Genomic DNA, 21771 nt, shown 5'->3' with positions numbered 1-21771 from the left:
TCCATGCTGCATGAGAATCATTGATTCGGTTCCTTTCTCGTGCACCTTGCAGCTTGATTGGGTTTAGTTGGGTACGAACCATGATTGCTATTTAATTTCTAGGATTTGGATTCCATTCGTGCAGATATGCATCTTGTTGTTCCACTCCAATGCGAACTCAGCTCTTGGTGTTGTCTTCGATGAGTGACTATCTAAGTCCACTTCAACCTCCTTTTGTGGAGGCCCTCTTGCGGTTTATGGACTAGGTGGTAGCAAGTGTAGGCCACCACCATTGACATTGCCGCTTCTAGGTATACACTGCCTATTGAAGAGGCCATTCATCGATAATATGTGCATTCGGATCTTCATCAACTCTGGCGTTGGTTACCTTCTCATATAAACCTGATGTTGAGTTGTATGGAGGAAGTTTGTCTTGAGTAAGAGACCGCTAGCCAGTTGTGACTAGCTTTGATGTTCCTCGTCGAAGACGACGGTGGAGATGGTTCTAGTCGGCAATGGTCGTATTGTGTACACCCACGTGGTGCCTAGGGGACCGTGTCCTTCACCAGCTTGTTGTGTGTGATGCATTATCCTAATGACGAGGGACGGTTGTTCACCAGCGGTTGGCGGTGCTCTACAAGCTGTTATTAGGAGTCGGCAAGTCGGAGGCTCAAGGCGAGTGTGCGAAAAGAAAAGGGAGTGCCGGATGGAAATTAGGGGTTTTAGGATTTCAAGGGCTTTCTATTTGTGCATATGACAACAAGTACTACATTGTCATGTACTACCTCCGTCTCATATTAAGTGACTCAAATTTGTCCAAATATGAATGTATGTATGAATATGGATTTTTGGTTCTCGGGATCCAGTGCCCCCTATAGTTCAAACATCATGAAAATTATGTTTTGAAGTTTCAAAAAAATCTGAATTTTTTTATAGTGTTAGTATACCAAATCTGGGGAGGATCAATTTCCTCCCCAGATTTGGTATTTTTACACAGACCACAAATCAATGAATCATTACACGAAAATGTACAGATATGTAGTATACATCTATACTAACACTACAAAAGAAATTCAGATTCTTTGAAACTTCAAAACATGATTTTCGTGATGTTTGAACTTAGGGAGCACTGGATCCCGAGAGCCAAATGAGGTTCCGTGTATTTATGCGTAAAAACCGTCTAGATACATGTAATATTTCGGCACTTAATATGAGACGGAGGGAGTATCAGTTTAGCCGGGTCTATATGGACGGATCCAACATGTATAACTTTTTTTTTACCATTTGTAGATTTGTGGAATTGTGGGTATAATGTTTTTATTAAACCCTTCGCTTAAAACATATTTTTCTTGAACCCTTATCCAACTGAGGAGGTAAAAACCGGTGGGGTTTACGGGTACAGCCATCCGGGCAAAACCATGGCGACTCTCTCCCTCTCTCTAACCCCTCCCTCGGCCGTGCTCCCTTACCTCACCCGCAGGCCCGCCTCCAACCTCCACCCGCGGGTCTCCTCCCGTGGTACCCTCGTCTGCCTCGGCGCGAAGCCCAAGACGCCCCTCCCCATCGCTTCTCCATCCCCACTCGGGGACGACCCAGCCAAATGGGACCCTGCCGAATGCGACGCCCTCCTCCGCGGCGGCGAGCAGGTCGCCTCCGTGCTCCAGGAGATGCTCACGCTGGTACAAGTTTTCACCAGCCATTTCCTAGCTTGCTTTCCTGCGATGGACGAACGTTTTCCTTTTTCATTCAGTCCTCTAGAAGTAGAAATCGTTTGGTGAAATGACCACGGTGGATTATGGAAACGGTATTTTGCTAAATTTCGAACTAGGTTAATTGTTTTATTTTATTCTGTGCTATTCCATACGGACAAAATGTTCTCTCGTTGTTGGGTGGTGACTGTAGCTATATTTTTGGCCACTTAAAGACGGATTGGCACATAGTATTAACTTTTGTGTTAGCCCATTGCGACAATTGTTATGAGGTCCATTGGGTTATGTTACTTTTCATTAATAGTGCTCGATTATAGATTGTACCGAAATTGTTGAACCACGATGAATAGATGAATCTTTTGAATGGTGACACAGATTACCTCAGTATGATATGCAGGATTTCAATGTTCACCGCTTGTGCCAATTGTAAAAAATTGCTGCTCTTGAGGTTTTATTGTTGTAACACTGCTGGGTATGTGCTGGTGGTGTTGTAGATGGAGGGCATGGAGATGAATGGTGCATTTGCACCGGTCGCAGTGGAGCTCGTGGCGCAGGGAGTAATTGCGAAGAGGGTTGATGAGATGGAGTCTGGATTCCTCATGGCACTTGATTATATGATACAGCTTGCACAGAAGGATGGTGATGATGAGGTAGATTGATACTTTTGTTGCCCAACTCAAGATTCTACATCATCGACGAGCATTTATTCTTCTCTGAGTGAACAATCGTTCAGAGATCATTCAACGCCATAGAGGACAAATAAGCTGTGTGCACTTGTCGCTTTGCCATATTGTGATAGTAAACGGATGCGCTATCTATTTATATGTCTCTCTGATAATGCCTTAAGCTGTATGTACGTACTTGTTGTCGTTGTCTAACAACACACAGAGTACTAATGTTGAATTTCTCATTAGTCTCGTTTAAACATGTAATCTAATTGATCTGGAAGATATACTTGCGAATGCTTTGTATGAATAGGATAGTTCTGATGTCGACAAGTAATGTTTGGAGACATGCTACAGCCTAATCTTACAACATTTACTCATTTTCAATTTATCATGCGAGTTACTGGGCGTGGATGTAAGTTCTTGAGACATTCTTGAAAATGCTTGTTTGCATTGTGGTATGGATGAGGTCCATGGAAGATATCCTGAGGCATTGTTATCAGCCAGACTAATTATTATCCTGTTGTATGTTTTTTATGTTTTGCTTTGTTTTACAAGCTTTGTTAACTTGCCTTACATAACAGTTTTATGATGACAGCGAAACTCTCTTCTTGAGGTAGTCAAGCAGACGGTACTAGACCATCTCACAAAAAAATGCCCTCCACACGTAAGTCTTATATCTACTGCAATTGTATTTATGTTAAAACATACATTATTTATTTATTTCTGTAGGCACAGTTACACTCTCTGACAGTCTACCCATTTTATGTATCAGGTTCAAGTGGTTGGTCTTCTTTGTCAGACCGAAAAGAAAGAGAGCAGACATGAATTACTACGTCGTGTAGCTGCTGGTGGAGGTTTGTTCGAAAATGATAAAGGCCTTAAGTGTCAAATTCCAGGGGCAAATCTTAATGACATTGCGAACCAGGCAGATGATCTGCTGGAGGTAGGTTGAAGAGCATAAGTACATTTGTGCATTCATGATGCATATGTGATCTTTACAATTTTGTCCTAACATGCTCGGCATTTTTTTATTTGCATTTAGTAATATGGGCACAAGTAGTGTTGACTTGTACACCATTGACCCCAATTGCTACATAGTTAGTTATATCGTTACTACGATCACTAGTCACCATGAACGTACAACACAGAGAAAATAAAGAAGTTGCAGTGACGGCTTGAGAGACTTTAGAGATGGTTTGGACCCATCCAAAATGTAATCGATTTCTTGTGTGCCAGTTTTGACCTGTTTGAGCCTAGACAGTTCGAGTCCATATGAGATTTCCTGATGCTGCTTGTGCTCTAACTTAATGACATGTGCCACCACACTTCAACCACCTCCACTGACCAGTGACCACTGTTAATGTTACCAAAGCCGCGCCATTATCAGGATCAGCAGATAAATTCCTCATGCACCAGCTCGCTTCGGTAGTCTTTCCGCCCACCATCAACGATTCTTCCACTCTAGTGACACTCCCTTGCTCCATATCCATTGTTAATAGCCAGTGGCCTGTTCAGCAAGTCAAAAGTAGCCCAAACAGACATCAATTGGACTTTGGGATGGTAAATACAAAAAAAATACTAAATTCTGGCAGGTCTAAATATAATGCAGTCATAGTGGCCAACGAAAAATTCCCTAGTTGATTTATTACATCTTGCAACAACAAATATTGATCTAGTTTCAGTGTTCAAATAGTACGTCTATCTAGTTTCAGTATTCAAACTAGTTGTGCCTCTGCACGTTTTGAAAATGAGCTATAAACCACTGTCATGCATACATGACAACCCTATATAACACATGCTAACTTCTCAATCACCTAGCAAAGTGCAGTTCCAAGGGAATTAGTTTTCATTGTGTTCTTGTGTTAATTTTTGAAAACTTCAGTCCAGTTTTTGTAATTCTTATTATCAGTTGTGTCAACTTCATTCCCCTCAAACAGATAAACAACTGGTTCACACTAATCATCTGTGTAATATTAAAGCTTCTCAGATTGGTTGCGACCGAGATGCATCCTCACAAATGACTTAACCATTATTGAACTAGAGTGCATATGCTGCACGTGCTACACTGCACATCATGAATTATCCGAAAATATCAACATTAGCATTCTGAAGCTAGGCATTTCAGATACTTAATTAATCGCGTCTCCATATTCAATGAATTTCTGGTTTATTTTGGAGAACTATAAATGTCTGGTGCTGGTACCTCTGTCCGAATGGACTCTATATGTAATTATGTATTCCGTACAAAAAGAGTTTTTCTTATTTCCTTTCACTTCTTATTTGGTAGTTCATGTACAATAATAGTGAATCCTTTATCCACATAAGAAGTTTTGTTTTTTGATACAGTCTATTCCAATTTTAGCTATTAAAAGGATTTCACTCATTTGCTTGACGAGATGTTTACCGTTTATATTTTTTTAATAAGTCATTTAAGATAAGTCTTTTTGTTTTGAAATAAACACAAGATACTGACTTTTTAAATCATTTATCAAGGATCTAATTAATATATAGGCTCTGCGTTAGAATTTATGAAACATTGTGGTACATGAACATGAATTCAAATATGGGAAGTACAGTTCTTATTTGTGATTAGATCATTTGAAGAATGCTTAAGTGCCTTCATGTAGTTAATTTGTCTGGGTCTCCATGTCAAGAACTTGTTCCCCGTTCTTCTGATCTAACTTTATATTCATTAATGTAGTCCATGGAAAGCAGACCCACAATTCCTGATCGAAAACTTCTGGCAAGACTAGTTATAGTAAGAGAGGAAGCTCGAAATATGATGGGAGGTGGCCTTTTAGATGAAAGAAATGATCGTGGTCTCAATACCCTTCCTCAGGCAGAGGTATGTTTCGGATAGGTTGGAACTCCTGAAGTAATACTGATGAAATCATTAATGTCATACTTAATATCATAAATTACTTCACTTTGTTTATTATTTGGTTGGTGACTGTATGAACCTAACCAAATTTTGGTAATTTCTATGGGATTTCACCTTCCACTTTGTTTATTATTGCCATTTTCTATCACCCATGATATTTTTGGTACTGCCATATTACAGCTGCTTTTTCCCCTGTTTACAAGGAAGACTCACGCACAAACGCATACACCCCCACGTGAGGATGTTCCCTATAATAACATGCTACAATTGATTGGGTTGACTGGGGCTTAATCTGCAAATCTGACTGAGTTCGTACTAAATGTAACAAATATTGACTCGTCTGTTGGTCGACCGAAACATCACTTCTTTGCCCCAATAGCATACCCAGTTCTGTATGGTAGCTATGGTTTATTATTGGTTTGCCCGACCAACAAGGCCTTAATGGTAAAGGGCTGAATCATGATAATGTCACTTCCATTGCATCTAATTCATGAAATGCTACATAATTATCATCCATATTATCTGAATGAATAGGTGAACTTCTTGAGCAAGCTGGTTGCTCTCAAACCAGGGAAACCATTGGAGAGGATGATCAGCGATGTTATGCATGGCAAAGGTGAAGGTGCTGATAATGCTGAACCAAATTCTGTCCTGGAACCTCCAACCGGGATATCTGGAAGGGTAAGCTTTGGATACAACTTAAATAGTTCCCACCATCAGAAATTCACACATATTATGCATGAAGCAGACTGTTGACTGCACATACTTACATAACATTAGGAAAATGTAACGGGCCACAAGCCACACCCTGTCCGCCCTGGAATGTTCCTTGAGACAGTTTCTAAGGTATTATGCTAATTATTAGAGAACATGTTTTTTTTTAAATGACTGAATTGGCTACTTTCAAGTTTTTGTGGTTTTATTTTTGTAAAACAATTTCGTCAACTTGTGGTAAGGTTCTTGGTGGCATCTATGCAAATAACACATCTGGCATTACAGCACAACATCTAGAATGGGTGAGCTGCCTTATTCATCTTTTGAACTATTAGTTGCTATACTACTCTCGTCTTGAATTTGATGCTATTTCCCCATATTTAACTTTTATAGGTACATCAAACAACACTGAAGATTCTTCAGGATATGGCCTTCTAATGTCGTGCTTCATAAGTCCTACAATACGACAGTTTGTTTAGGCTAGAGATGGAAAAGAGATTGAGACAAAGCAAATGGATCAACTCACTTCTTTATTGGTGATGTATCGCATATATATAGGGATGAAGGAGAGGTGGTTGCCAAAAGGGGTAACGGCAACCGCACTTGTGAGCAGTTACAAGTAGGGATTACACCATAACTAACACATGTTGATTACATCTAACACTGCAAGAGACTTGTTTTTTGCAGTTTCCTGGAACTTCTTGAAATAATCTAAGCTTAATTGGAAAACTCCCAATTCTTCGGTTTCAAATTGAATTGACACCATACAGAATTCATGTTTGAGTTTTATTACTTGCTCTTTGAGGTGGAAAGTGGAGGGGCAGCCACAACATGGCGAAGTGTTATGGTTGGCTCGGCCTCAGCCTCAGCGGCATTGCGACGAGCCATGAAGCCATGATGGTATGCTGTTGGCGAGAAGTTGCTTCTCTAGTTTCTAGTGAATGCCTTAAAAGATGGTAATGATGGTTCAGTGAAACCATATTTGCTCAACTTGTTACTCCTTCCGTTTCATAATTCATGTCTCAAATTTGTCTAAAAATGGATGTATCTAGTTCTAAAAAAATGTTGTTTCGACAAAAATTATAGAACGGAGTGAGTATAATCCAATCCATGAGATTGCCACCTCATCAGGTCTCCATCGTCAGTGCCATTATTATACATGCGATGGCAAGATGCGTCAGCATGTGTTCTTCATCCAACTGCAGCATGACCTTGCGCTGCTTCTCTGCGTGGTCGGGCCTTTGCATGAGGAGCCACACAAGCTCATGTGCTGGCTGGCTGGCAGGCAGGCAGGCAGGCATTCGCGTCATCCGTGGAACGGAGAGAATAAATTAGATCCTTTCCACGCACAACGAAGACAAAAGCACAATTGCAAATTAATAGGAGGAACAGAGAACCATCCTCAGAGTCGCGCCCGGATCTAAGAATGTGCTGACGAAATGCGACCCACGACATGAAATGTTCGTGCCGACCTCCTGTTCTTAACATCGGCGCCGGAGATCAGGTACGTCGCAAGCAGCTTGACGGCCTGGAGCAGTGCCCGGCCCGATCTCGTTGATGTAGGAGCGACAGAGGAGAGCGTGCTCGTCGGGGAAGAACGTGTGCGAGGGGACGGACTGGCTGCCGGTGATATACCAAGGAGTACTTATGTGCTCGGTGTCACGAATTATGCAGGTTTGGTAGGTTTTCTTTGTACCTTGTACGGGGATTTACGAAAGCATGTATATGGAAACACGAAGGCTCCACCTTGGCAGTTGGTACGTTGAAGATGGTGACGAGCTGGAGAAGCTCGATTCAACTTGTGTTTTTTTTCCGAAAAGGAGATTCAAATCCCCGATCGATTCAACTTGTGTACTGGTCATCAAAGAAAAAAAAAGGGAGAGGGGGGGGGGGGGGGGGGGAATTAGTGCGGATCATGGCTGACCTTGCAATGTTGCATGTAGAGGACGAAGGACAACTGAACAAAGGAACAGAGTATGAGAGGATGTGCTACCGGGGGGAGCTGCGATTGTTCGTGAGTCAAACAGGTTATTTGCACCAGCTGAATTAGTCATACTCTCAAAGAAATTTCTCACTTAGAACGACCCCCTCGCCACGTGCACAGCCGTGGGCCATGACAAGAATTATGAGGCGGAGATAGTAGAATTTTTGGGGAAGTTAAGAAATGACCAGCACCGAAGGTTGGCCGGGTGAAGTTGAATATTGATGCGAGCTTCGGTCCTCGGTCCGGCGTGGCAGCTGTGAGGAACTGCCAGGGGAAGGCCCTGCTGACTAAAAGTTCTTCTATTCTTCGAGTTTTAGAAATTATTGTAATAACTTGTTTCTACTCACAAATCTTCCTATGAAAGGGCGGAGAGTTGAGGCTATGTTGATGCCTCTAAGTGGTGCTATCATAACTGTCCTTGCGATGTTATTTGGGCCGCTATTTCGCTATTTCGTCCTTTTCTTCTTTTGTCCTGGCGCAGCTCTTCGTGCTCGACGTCGCGGCATTACAAGTATTTATTTTTTAAATATAGTGAATCAATACAATGCAACCGAAAAAATCATGCTTTAATTCGGTTTTGAATTTCAATCCGTAATTTGAATTTGTAAAATTTGAATTTAAATTCAAATTAGTGTTCGGTCAGGTGTGCTCTGATATTTAATTTTGAATTATCAATGGTATTCAAATCATGTGCATAGTTGCAAATAAATAAAAATGGAAAAATAGTCAAATTGACAAATGGGGGTTCGCATCGGACAACTTGCTATTTTGCTCATCCCCATTTGTCCAAAGACCACCCAACTAGACAATTGGCGAGGACAAATGGGGTTTATCCCTTGGAGATGCCCATAGCCTTTTTCAGAAACTTCGGGATCACTCATGACTCCCCCGATACCCTTTTTCCCGGACGTCCCTTTCTCCCTCTCTCCCTCCCAGTCCCAGCGCTCGCTCCTCTCTCACTCGATTCCTTGCCGCCGACAACCCCGCGCCCCCCCTCTCAACACTCTGTCGGGCGGCTTCTCGCGAAGCGGAGGGTAAGATCTAGCGCCGCACGCTCTGCGGGGTGCATGCTCGCGGAGCCAAGAGGAAGATCCGGGCCAGCGCGTCGACAACTTGTGGACGAAGACGACAGGGATCTGGAGCACGGCGGAGGCGTGAGCGTACAGGAGGCGAGGTGTCCCTTGGGTGGTTCCGAGCTGCGAGTACGTCAATTAACATAATCATTATTTATTTTGTCCCTCTTCTTTGGCACATGCCTTTATCTATATATGAATATTAGACGAAATTAATACTTGCAGAATTCAGGACCGAATGATGTTGGTGTCAAAATGGACAAGCATTGTGCTATTGTGGTACGTGTGTTTATACTCCGTGAACTATTGATGATCATTAAGTGGTACTAACTGGTCACGCTCGCTTCGTCGCGCTGTCGAAACTGGCCTTTTTTTTACGGATACAAAAAGAACAAAATTCTTCTATTTCTATTTTTGCCCACAAACCAAACATCGCGGTGAGCGCATGTCGTCTAGACACTACCTGCTTAGACTGCCGCCAGCGTCAAAGACATCAAAGGAGCACAAAGAACCCGTTCCCCGGGTATTACTCCTACTACCGCCCGCGCACCGGAGAGCGCGAGAGCAACGCCTATTGTCCAAACAGATGCCGACCCATCGTCCGAACGTGCTAACCATACGTAGAGTTCAAGCAGGATGTAGGATATTACACCTCAGTTAAAATGAAGTTAGGGGGAATCATCATCTCAATAGGTGCAGGCTTGTTAGCGGTGCTGAGATCCATTCTAGGCATATTTTAACTCCACGACATTAACCATGTTTCCAATTTTGGTGAGACGTGGAAATTTCCACCGGTGAGGTTGCTAAATACGTATTCTTAATTTAGCGGCGGAAATATATACTCTTAATTTAGCGGCATTTAATCACCTTGTGAAATCCGGAGATCTGCAACGACTCCTTTGCTGGCAGCATTAATCGCGTTGTGGAATCGGGCAGCGGCACGCCTCATTTGCAAATTGTCCTTGTCCCTCAAACCCGAGAGCCGTCCTAGTCCAACCGCCTCCCTTCTCCGACGCCCTTCTCGCCGCTGCGCCGCCGATCCTCCTCTCAGGCCGCGGCCTTCTCCCAGCAAGACCCCGCTATCGTCGGCTGTCTGCCCATGCTCACAGAGTCTATTCCGCGCCGCAGGCGCTGCATGCCCTCGCTCAGGCTCTTCCCCTCCGAGTCTCGTCCTCCTTCTCTCCAGTCTCCCTCCTTCCTCCAGCGCGCACGCCGCCGGTCCCCGGTCCCCGTTAGTCCTCCTCCATCTCCTTTTCTCCCTGCCGAGCCTTCATCCGTCGGCTTATCGGATGGCAGTGGCGCGCAGTTACCAGGGCGATTTGAAGAGGTGCCACCTTATCCCGTTGAGCCGTCGCCTCCTCCTCCCACTGCACGGATCCGCTCACAACGCCGTCGTCCCTGCATCTGTTGAGGCGTCGCCACTCGTACGGAATCAGTCGTACACACAAGTGGTATGTGGAGCCGCTCGACATGTGTTCGACGAAATGCCAGCTTTTGTAGCGGATCTCCTGGTTTGTATTCTGGCCCACTCTACACGCTTATTCTGCGTCCCAACTATTAGTTACATGGTGGCGTGTCTGATTCTGAGTCTCATCAGCTACTTTGTCAAGCGTTGCGGAGAGGATACGATGGATTTGCTGCGGTGGCATGACTCTGGCCATGACTAGGGCCCAGCTCCGCAGGCCGAAACCCTCAGTTGATCAGCACGACCTTGGCAGAATAGGCGTAGCCAGCTCAACACCTCTGGGGACGTGCAACGGCACCTCCGTTGACCTGGCAGCGCCTACACGGTGAGAGTCCCGGACCTCCTTTCCTGCCTGCTGGATCGTTTTAGTTTTGTTGTATGTTTTTGGTGGTTAGATAGAGGCATCGGTGTTCCTAATTCACTGAAAATTTAGTTCCTTTTAGACACTTATTTGCCTATTAGTTCATAAAGTGTAGCTTTTGATGAAACATTGTCTACAAGTGCAGAAAAGACCTTTATTCATCAACAGTTGTTTCTTCTGTTCTGAGTGGCTGTTAATTTCCTGGATCTTAAATAAACAACTCTACATTTATGTAGCTAATTGTTTAGAATGCTTTTTTTTGTTATGTACTTATATGTAGATATTCTGCTATTCAGTGGCGGAGGCAGGAAAAAATTACAGGGAGGGCCAGAATAGAAGGAATTATTTATGAGGGGGCCCAAAACATAAAAATATGAAGCTCATATGGTTAAATCGCAAAATTATGCAGGGACCCAAGTAGAAATTCGAAATGTTAGGGGAGGGGGGGGGGGGCAGGGCCAGGGCTGGCCTGGTCCCTGCCTCCGCCCCTGCTGCTATTTGAGATAGAGGGAGAAGAAAGGAAATTCAGAGTTGCATTTGAAATTTCATTGATTACTGTTTTTACCCACGGTTATGTACCAGTTATCATTGTTTTCCATTGTGTTTGTTCTTACTGTTACTACTGCTGCATTTCTTTAGCTGCTCTTAGATCCTTAATCTCTAAAAGTGTGTTTCAGGAATGGCAGTTTGGTTTGTTGACCTAGCTGGGAACACTGGTACTACGTGTGTATAATGAAGATGTTTTCTCCACTGTATAGGTATCCTCTCACAATTCTTGCTTTTTGTCAATTTTGATTAGTTACGATTACTGCCTCAACATTCGCTCACCTTTGTAGACTTTCTCCGTCTCTATAGGTTATAAAAACAATATATTCATGTAAGGTAGTGTTCTGCTTCATTTCATTTAATATTTCTTTGATGGGTGTGGTGGAAATCGTACTACATGTTTTGTTGGTTACATTTTGCTCTTTTACCAAAGGTCATTGTAGAAGATCCTTATTTTTGTTTTCTGCTTTAGAAAGCGTAATGTGATCCTTAGAACGTAGTATTCTTATTCATGTAGCAATGGTTATCCGTCTTGGATATCACTTATTTCTGTAAGTTAGACACCAGTACCATAAGTGCTATGAGTCATTTTTGGTATCATGGTTGGTAGGTATTCAAGGATTGAGGCTCGTCCCTAGATGGTGGGTACAACTCCAAGGAGCAAGGGTTGGCTGGCCATCTCACCAGGGCTGAGAGGGACACTAGCTTGGGGTTTAGGATTCGATCTTTACCTGTTTATTCTCATTTCTTGCATAATCCATATGGGGTTTATAGTGTCCCTTCTTTAGGGAAGACTCGACTTGTCTCATGTCCCCCTGCTCACCAGCAAAATTGTTCAGCCGAACGTAAGCATCGACACATTGTTGATGTAGGTCTCTCGCTACTCGCCCAAGCTTCCATGCCCTTGAAGTTTGGCGATCAGGCCTTTGTGGCAGCCATCTACCTCATGAATTGTCTCCTTAGCCGTGTCATCCATAACACCACTCCGATTGACTGTCTCCTCAAAGAAAAAACCGATTATGGCTTTCTCAAAGTGCTCTAGTGTGCATGTTCGCCTAATTTACGCCCCTATAACTCTCAGAAACTTGCATTTCATTCTACTCGGTGTACCTTGGGTATAGTACGTTCCACAAAGGCTACAAGTGCCTTGATATTTCTACGGATCAAGTTTATATTTCTCATGATATCTTCTTTACGACAATACCTTTTGCTTTTGCCGAGCTTCATTCCAACGCCACCACTTGTCTGCGTATCGAAATTTCCTTCTTCCCCTTTCCCTTTTAATTCCCTCGATTGGGGGTCATTGCTTAGCACGTGACCAAAATAATAACTCCTTTGCCATGAATTTTTGGAGGATTTTCAAGGTGAAACAATAGAAGAATCTGCTGATTTTATGCAGGAGAATACGGCCTCCGGATTCGCCGGCATGCCTCACCATCCTGATTCGCCTGACGCAGAAGGCATGTTATAGAGCGGATCGGGCTTTGGGATCGTGACCGGATCTACCGCTCGTTCCGCCATCGCCGCCCTTGGCTGGATCCATGCACAACGTGGCCCACAAACGTTCGCCCGAGATGGCTAGTCCCAGATCTTTTGCAATTGTTTTGGCATCACCGGCTGACTCTGGATCTTCTGCATCCACTTCACCAACTGATGCTGCTCAATTTTGTGCCGCGATTCTACACTGGATGCCCCTGCCGCCCTGACTTGGCCATGTACAAGGCTTCAACACGGGATTCGGTAGCTCCAAATGATGGTACTATTCCGTACAGGCTGCTGACTCCTTCTAGGGAGCTGACGTCTCTCGCTGATGCTCTCTCTAACGCATATTAGCACTCCTCCGTAGACACCAAGTACTCAGGCTTGTTGAAAAATCGGACATGGCACCTTGTTCCGGCATCAAAATTATGTTTTGATTTGCTGCAACAGTCAATTTGGTACATGAAGGTTGCCAGCAAGTCATCGGCCGTCATCCCTTCTGCCTTGAGTTCAAGGTTGCCGGCGTGGATCTCGTTGATCTCGGAAAGGGTGTCCTTCGGATCATACTTCCAGTTCTTTCGCCTTCGGAGGGCCGACTACGAATCCCGGCAAGTTGATCTTGTCGGTGTCGGAGGAGTTCTTGACATAGAAGGTCTTGAGCCACTTTTTGCAGGACTCAGGACCCTGGATCCGAGGGAAGGCTGAGCCTCGGCGGGGTATGACGGTGGCGGTGCCGCACTGGTCATAGGCTTGGCGGCACCGGGATTCTCCTTGTCGGGAAGAACTTGGGGCCGGAACATAAAGTATTTGGCCCACAAGTCGATGGAAGGCCAGAGGCCGAGATAGGCCTCACAGCAGGTGACAAACGCTGAGAGTGTAAGGATGGCGTTTGCCGGAAGGTGGTGCGGCAGAAGGCCGAAGAAATCTAAAAATTTCCTAGTAAAATCGCTAGCCGGCAATGCGAACCCTCGTTCGAAGTGAGCAAGGAAGACGACATGCTCACCAGATTCGGGTGCCGGCACGATCTCGTCACCGGGAACCCGGCACTCCACATCTTTTGGAATCCGCCGGGAGCGGTGGAGCCACTCGATGTCCGCCGGGGAGATGTCGGAGCCTTCCCAGCCAGCTCGCTCTGAACCCATCTCCTCGGTGTGCTGAGTAGTGGGGTCGGCGGCGGCGTTGCGGGATGAAGAGGCCATTCCTCAGAGAACAGATCTAGGGTTAGGTTTTCTAGTGAGAGGACGGTGGCGCAACGCCCGAGCGACCAAGAGAGCGGTGGCAGAGAACTGAGTTACCGCGCGCGAGGATGCGGCGGCGAGCTCGGTTGCTGGGAGCTAAGAAGTGCGGGGGCGGAAGAGCTTGGAGCTAGCAGCAATGGCGGAGTGCGCAAGGAGCAGAGAAGAGTAGAGGAGCAGAGGAGAGCGAGAAGGATGGGGGAGTGCGAAGGGTTTTCACCCTCGCCCCCTCCCTCTATTTATACTCGCAGCGCACTAATGGGGCGCGGAAGATCCGCGCCCACGATCCCTGTGGCCAAAGAAAGGGTCGCGCACGATCATGGGGGCAATCAACCCCATTAACGCGCACTCGCTCGGTTACCGCGCGGTGTGGCGCAGTAAATCTTGTCAAATCCGGGAGGATAAGGATCCGCGTGGGAACCGATATTCCCCTCTTAATGGCCTGTCGGTTTTACTGTCCGATGGGACGACGCGCCCGCCTTAAAGGACGCGCCGGCAGTACTCCGGGTCTTATCTTCCCATTATTTAAGCAGAGCGTGGAGTATAAGCGACAGGTGGCACTAATGTCGGCAGAAACGAGTTTTCTACTGTAAGCACGCCAACTCGGTATGTCGGAATAACTTGATCTCGGCTAAGAAGAACTCGGGGTTGTCTCGGCATCCTTTTTGACTAAGCCCTGGAGAGCTTCGATGGTTTATGTGTGAGAAACTGTCGTGGCCTGACATTCTTCCTTGCCGGACCGCAACAGCTTCGGGGACTAGTGTCGGGGGGATGACCCTGGGTAGGGTCATGACGACACACATTAGCCGAGATGACAAAGGCAAAGCCGGCACAGGCATGTACGCCGGCATCCTTAAGCCAAACTAATACTAAGCCGGCATACCAAGTGTATGCCGGCATGTCTATCTTGTCTTACGTGATTGCAGGATAAGGACGAGTACTCTGATCTCGGCCACCGCCGAGATGTCTCAACGGTCTTATCCTCATCGCGTGGCGCAAAGTAAAGCAGTGCTATCTTTATCACGGGAAAGCAGTCGTTGATTACGTTGCGGTGTCAGGCGACTGCGCAAAGAAGCACCGAAAGAGAATCAGTGACGGAAGCCGGCAGGAGGCAGCAGTACTTGTTGCAGGACGCTAGGAAAAGTAAAGTTGTCTTGTCCCCTGCGGTGCCACCCAAAGGGAACCAAGTCGCGTGCCCGGCGGGCCCCTTAGAAGATAACGTTAGCCTGTGGTCCACTTGTCAGTGTGACATGGACGGTCCATAAATAGAGCACTACCCTTCCCTGGACAGGTATCGATCCGACACTTAGGCATCTAGGGTTTTCCCCTTCTTCTTCTTCTTCCTCAAGAATACTACTCAAGGAGCGCCATTGTAAATCTTGTTATCTCGGCTTATACAACAAAGTAGGAGTAGGAGTCTTACTTCGACAAGAGGGCTTCGAACCTTGGTAAATCTGTGTGTGCTCGTGTGTTTGTGCGTGTTTCTCATCACGTCCCCCCTCCTCCGGTTCCTCCTTCGTCCATCGGTCCCAACATAAGCCATCCTATGGCATCTGCCGTGACACCACCACGACAACTCCCTTACAAGGAAGAATTTGATAAGAATGGAGGTTCGTAGATGGACGTAGCCCGTCCATCCCCAACAACCCATCTATGTCCAAATTTAATAGCAGTAGCAGCTCACATAACACCTTTCCAAATCTGGATTCCACCTCAGGTTTACAATAGAAAATGTTTGGGGCAGAGCCAGCATACGTGTGATCTATTACTTCTTTCCGGATTTTATGAAGGCGAACCTCCCGGCATAGGATAAAAAGGCTTGCCCCTCTATTCTCTTCAGGTTTTTGTCCACTAGTGGTTGAACATCTTCCTTTTTGATTTTGTCATAATGCAAGGGAATGCGAGGTACTTAATGGGGAAAGCCCCAACCCAACAATCTAATATGGCTTTAAAAGAGTTAGAGAAGAAACATAGACCCGCCAAGAAATTGCCCAACCCCGCTAATGGAAGAAAGACATTTAAGAAGAGGGAAGGGAAGGCAAGGCATTCTTGGGAACCAACTACACCTCCGACGGCTCCGAAGGAGAAGAAGTTGTCAGTGTTGCCGGCGTGGCTCAATTGGCCATATCAGGATCACTCTTTTTCGTATAACATTTCAAAAGATTACAAGCATGATTCTCACATATGCCTCATCTCAGGGTGTTGGCCAAACCTCAAATGTCGCTGGTTTGAATAAGTGCCATTATTGTTTCCATGTTATGAGCTGAATGGTTGAGGTGCAAAATTGGGAGGACGGTGATGAATGAAGCCTTGATCTCTTCATGCATGACGGGGATCCCGATGAAACACGCGCTGATGTTAGTACATGAGGAGGGTGCACATGATATAAGCCTTGATCTGGTAGTATAGCAGGAGTATGCCCGTCAAATATGACTTGATTTGCTAGTACCAGTGGACAATGTCGAAGAAATGTACCTTCATCTTCTGGTACAGAAGTAGGAGGACAAGGACACCGAGGAAATGAGCCTCCGCCATCTCGATGATGAGGAGGAAATAACCCTTCATCTCTCGATGGGGTCAAAGAACTAGAAGGCATGAGTGGATTATGATCGATGAAGATGCCTTGTTCTTTGGGGGAATATGTGGTCTTGGGGTGTTGAGAGCAAACGACTGCAACCGTTCTTCGCCCTTTGTGAAGGCTTTAAAAGACAATAATAGTGGTTGGTGGTTCAGTGGAACCATACTTCTGCAACTTGTCATGCTTCAACTCATGAGATTGCCACCTCATAAGGTCTCCATCATCAAGTCCATTATTATCCCTAAAGAAACAATTTTCTATATTGTAATGAGATGTTGAGTTGGTTATCATGCCTAATACCATATCTATAGAAGTTTATTGGACTAACATTTTCACAAGACCAAAGATACTCAACCTGATATATTGAGTGTAATGGTTGTTAGACCAGTCCATCCGGTATATCAAAAGGTAACTTAGGGCGCATGGATATAGGGAAACATTCAGATTTACCTGGGTTTCGCAGGCCAAAGAGAAGTCTAATTCTGACAAGTCATCTTTACTATCTGGGATGTCACAAAAATCAACATCCAATGATAATGGACAAGTCATCCTTACTACCAAGGATGTGACAAGTCCATTATCGTTGGATGTTGATTCTCGTGACATATCTGATGGTAAAGGTGACTTGACAGAATTAGACTTCTTTTTGACCGACAGAACTAAGGTAAAATGGAATGTTCGCATATATTAATGCACCCCAAGTCACCTTATAATTCGTTAGCTGGACCGATCCAACAACCATCACACTCATTATTTCTGGTCGAGTATCTCCGGCCTCATCAAAATGTTGGGTCCAAACTTTCATTGGTATGTTGTAAAGTAGGATAACGAACTCACTATCTCAGTAAAATATAGAAAGAGGGTGCTTTAGGGATAGTAATGGCAATTACGATGGAGACATGATGAAGTGACCGTCTCATGAAATGGATCGCGACAAGATGCAAAAATATGGTTTCACTGGCTCGTCGTTACCATCTTTTAAGACCCTTCAAAAAGGCCGTAGAAAGGTTGTTCCCATTTGTTCCCGTCACCCGAAGGCCATAGATTCCACCAAAAAGTGAAGGCATTTCCATCTATCGTCATCCACTTATGTCTTCCGGTTCTTTAAACCCACCGAGAGATGAATGATTATTTCCTCCCATCATGCAGATGTGGAAGTGGATGGAGGCTCATTCCTCCTTGTCCCCTTCTATACCAGAAGATCAAGGCATATTTCCTTGACATCATCTGCTAGTACTAGCGGACCAAGTTCTATTTCACGGGCATCCTCTGCTGCACTACCAGATCAAGACTTACGTCCTGTGCATCCTCATGATGTACCAAGAAATCAGGGTTTGTTTCATCGGGATCCTCCTCATGTAAGAAGAGATCAAGGAGTCATTCATGACCGTCTTCTGAATTTTGCACCTCAATCATTCAGCTGCTACCATAGAAACAACAATGACACTTTTTCGGACTAACAACATTTGAGGTTTGGCCAACACCCTGAGATCAGCTATGCATCTTCAAGTTCACAACAAATTAGGCCACTTGGAGGTTTTGCTCCCCGTGGCACATGGTGTCCAACATCGAATGCAAGTTGTGGAAACAATCACCATGGCTTAAGAAGTTTAGACGACTTCTCTGGCAGTAGCACCTCATCAACTTATTACTCTAGCATATTTGGTGATGGGACAGGTAAAGCGCCCTCCAGCTTGGTTGAATGATGAAATCACAGCCTTGTCACAGGCAACATTCTGAATGGGTTGTCTTAGCCTGATTTCTTTTGTACTATGCCCTTTCTACTTTTTGCCACTTTCCTCCAAATTTCCAGGGAATAGATTTCCTGGTTTGTAATATGTTTGGGATCTATGTTGTTCTAGGTGATGCCTGAGAACTCTCTTGGTGGCAAGTCATGTAGCAGGGCACGATTGACCATTCCATAATATGTTCCTATATTTCTTCGGATTTGGCGATTAACGCCTTTTCATCATTGTTTGTCTAGCAGTTCTTTATCGAAGTTTTTTCTAGCATGTATTTTTTGATACGCAAACATGTATCTCTATTATACTATGACTCCTCGGTAGAATCTAGAGAAGCAATTTGACAAGAATGGAGGTTCCCCAGATGGCTGTAGCTGGTCCATCCCTAACAGCCCATCTATATCCAAATTAAACAGCAGTAGCAGTCCACATAACACCTTTCCAGATTCTGGATTCCCACTCAGATTTACTATAGAAAAATATTTGGGATTGAGCAAGCATACTTGTGATTTATTACTTGTTTCTAGAGTTTCCCATCACTCTGAATGTATCTCTTGACCTATGCGCCTAAAAGCCACATAATTACATCCTGGAGGCAGGGAATTCCTAGCCCTCGAAAATCTTTCTTCGTACATAGTAAATGCCAAATTGCAAGATGAAGTTTCCTATTTCCCTCGGAGTCACTCCACAAGCAGCGTTGCATTTGGGTGTTAATAAGCTCTAGAGCCTATTTGGGAAACTTACAGAAAGAAAGCAAATAAACAGGAATGCTAGCTAAACATGATTTTATTAGGGCGAGCCTCCTGGCATAGGATAAAAAAGGCTTGCCCCTCTATTCTTTAGGTGTTTGTCCACTAGTGGTTGAATATCTTCCTTCTTGAGTTTGTCATAATGCAAGGGAATGCGAGGTACTTAATGGGGAAAGCCCCAACCCAACAATCTAATATGGCTTTAAAAGAGTTAGAGAAGAAACATAGACCCGCCAAGAAATTGCCCAACCTCGCTAATGGAAGAAAGACATTTAAGAAGAGGGAAGGCAAGGCATTCTTGGGAACCAACTACACCTCCGACGGCTCCGAAGGAGAAGAAGTTGTCAGTGTTGCCGGCGTGGCTCAATTGGCCATATCGGGATCACTCTTTTTCGTATAACATTTCAAAAGTTTACAAGCACGATTCTTACAAATGCCTCATCTCAGGGTGTTGGCCAAACCTCAAATGTCGCTGGTTTGTATAAGTGCATGACAGGGATCAACATCGAATGCAAGTTGTGGAAACAATCACCATGGCTTAAGAAGTTCAAACGACTTCTCTGGCAGTAGCACCTCATCAACTTATTACTCTAGCATATTTGGTGATGGGACAGGTAAAGCGCCCTCCAGCTTGGTTGAATGATGAAATCACAGCCTTGTCACAGGCAACATTCTGAATGGGTTGTCTTAGACTGATTTCTTTTGTACTATGTCCTTTTTACTTTTTGCCACTTTCCTCCAAATTTCCAAGGAATAGATTTCCTGGTTTGTAATATGTTTGGGATCTATGTTGTTCTAGGAGATGCTTGAGAATTCTCTTGGTGGCAAGTCATGTAGCAGGGCATGATTGACCATTCCATAATATGTTCCTATATTTCTTCAGATTTGTCGTAGCATGGGGCTCAGACACCAGGAATGTGCGAGCACCCCCTTTTAGGTTCGGCAGTGGGCGACGGGGATCGCTCCGGCAATCGCCGGCGAGGCCAATGTCAAGCACTGAGACACGATGAACACGGAATCGTTTTTACCCAGGTTCGGGCCACTCTGAGGTGTAAAACCCTACCTCTTGCTTCTGTGTTCTTATTAGCCAGTGAACAAGGGTTTACAGGTTGCCGGGGGAGTTACCGGGCGTTCTCTCCTTTTCTGCTAAGGGCTACTTGCTATTCTTGGCTAGAGCTAGTAGGGAACCGAACCCTTTGACCATTGGCAGGGGTCCTCCTTTTATACTCAAGGGGATACCACAGGTGCCTTGGTGCATGGGTGACAAGTGGCGAGCAAAGAACTCGGGCAGCTTGCCCTCGCTGCGCTGGCTTGCATGCAGGATGGGTAGCCTTGCAACTAGGGCGCTACGTGCCTAGAATTTACACTGGGCCAGTCACTGTAGGCTGACTGGACGGGGAATCCCCTTTCTGTCGGTGCATTTAATGCTTGAGTGTGCTTCACTCCTTGTACTGGCGAACCCTGCGCACGGTGGGCTCGCCGAGCGGCCATGTCGCGTTGCTGTCCTGCCCACTCAGTCCCGCTCCTGTAACAGGCACCTGCGCCCGGGAACACCCTTCCCGGCAAGTAACCTTCCTGGGAAGCGCCCAGACGGGATTTCTCTTGCTGCCCTACAGGGCAAGCCCCGCAGCCCGGCTAGCCCTGCCGTGCTGGTGATTTGCCGGGCAGCTCGCGGGGTGCTGCCCGGGGTGCGATCCTCTCCGGGGAGCAAGTGAGGTGGCCCACGTGTCATGCAGCGGTGGTACCTCGGGTGCCCATGGTGCGACAGTAGCCCCCGGGCGTGGGCCGGCAACGCCTGTCCTCGGGTGGACTCTTCCCTGGTCGGTTGCCGGGCTACGCCCTTAACCGACGTGTGGGTCCCGAGCCGCTTCGGGTCCTCGTCTATGCGCTGCTTCAAGGATCCTGTCGTTACGGGCAGAGTAGTGGGCGCGAGATTTCCGCCCTAACCTCCCTATTAAACACGGGTGGTTAAGGCCACGCCCTGCGCTATCCTCTTGAAGTGTAGTTATCCCCAGCGCACCCATAGGGTGCGGATGCGACCGTTGCTTAGCGCCGGGGTGCTATAAGACCCCACCGCTGCGCTGAGGAGCAAACACTTAGCCCCCCAGCCTTTCTTCTCCATCCTCACGCCCCCTTGCGCCCCTGAATCCTGCTAGCTTCCGCTCGCGTTCCCCATGGCGCCCACCGCTCCCAAGAAAGGGAAAGGCTCCAAGAAGCCTGGGGCCAGCAAGAGCGAGACGGCTCCCAAGAAGCCCGCCTCGGAGAAGGACCAGAAGAGGCGGGCGCTGAGGGCCACGTACGCCTTCTTCCGGCCTGGCTAAAACGGTGAGGGGCTAGACAAGGTCCGGCACGTTGTCGCCTCGCGGTTTAATGAGTACGGGGAGACTCTCATCTTCCCCGCCGTCGCCGAGCACTAGGAGAACGACTTCCGGATGTTTGCGTGCTTCATCCTCGCCGGGTTGGTGCCTCCGTTCTCCCTGTTCCTCCACGTGCTCATGGAGGCGTATCAGCTTCGGGTGGCGCAACTCCACCCCACCTCCCTCTTCCTCCTCGCCGTCTTTCAGTTCCTCTGCGAGGGGTTCGTCGGAGTGATGCCGTCGGTGGCATT

General features: G+C 46.0%; 1 protein-coding gene, 1 long non-coding RNA gene and 1 other non-coding gene across 5 annotated transcripts; all 3 read left to right on the top strand.

Moving 5' to 3' along the window:
• Positions 1–1343: 1343 nt before the first annotated feature.
• Positions 1344–6707, top strand: LOC100828331 (protein PEP-RELATED DEVELOPMENT ARRESTED 1 homolog, chloroplastic). Of its 3 annotated transcripts, none has more exons than XR_002960419.1 (9): positions 1344–1658; positions 2183–2338; positions 2952–3020; positions 3129–3299; positions 5058–5201; positions 5772–5918; positions 5986–6083; positions 6194–6253; positions 6345–6369. XR_002960419.1 is itself a non-coding variant. In XM_010239433.2 (9 exons), exons 1-8 carry the CDS (start codon positions 1398–1400, stop codon positions 6246–6248), a joined length of 1026 nt encoding a protein of 341 aa, XP_010237735.1. In that variant the 5' UTR covers positions 1344–1397; the 3' UTR covers positions 6249–6253; positions 6345–6707. The 3 variants fall into 3 exon arrangements, 2 of the variants coding, with proteins under 2 accessions (XP_010237735.1, XP_003577592.1); XM_010239433.2 differs by having other exon boundaries at positions 6018–6083; positions 6237–6253; positions 6345–6707; XM_003577544.3 differs by having other exon boundaries at positions 1345–1658; positions 6018–6083; positions 6345–6707.
• Positions 6708–9910: 3203 nt separating this feature from the next.
• On the top strand, positions 9911–12561 carry LOC104584556. Its single transcript, XR_001407651.2, has 4 exons — positions 9911–10519; positions 10606–10798; positions 11512–11592; positions 11991–12561. It is a non-coding gene; the product is annotated as an uncharacterized LOC104584556 (long non-coding RNA).
• A 4583-nt stretch (positions 12562–17144) lies between these two features.
• Positions 17145–17303, top strand: MIR7736 (microRNA MIR7736). The gene has a single exon (NR_127022.1). It is a non-coding gene; the product is annotated as a microRNA MIR7736 (primary transcript).
• Positions 17304–21771: the final 4468 nt, after the last annotated feature.

The sequence above is a fragment of the Brachypodium distachyon genome, chromosome 4 (genome assembly GCF_000005505.3).
Source record: "Brachypodium distachyon strain Bd21 chromosome 4, Brachypodium_distachyon_v3.0, whole genome shotgun sequence".
NCBI classification, from domain to species: Eukaryota; Viridiplantae; Streptophyta; class Magnoliopsida; order Poales; family Poaceae; genus Brachypodium; species Brachypodium distachyon.
This window is presented reverse-complemented; position numbering and strand designations above follow the sequence as displayed.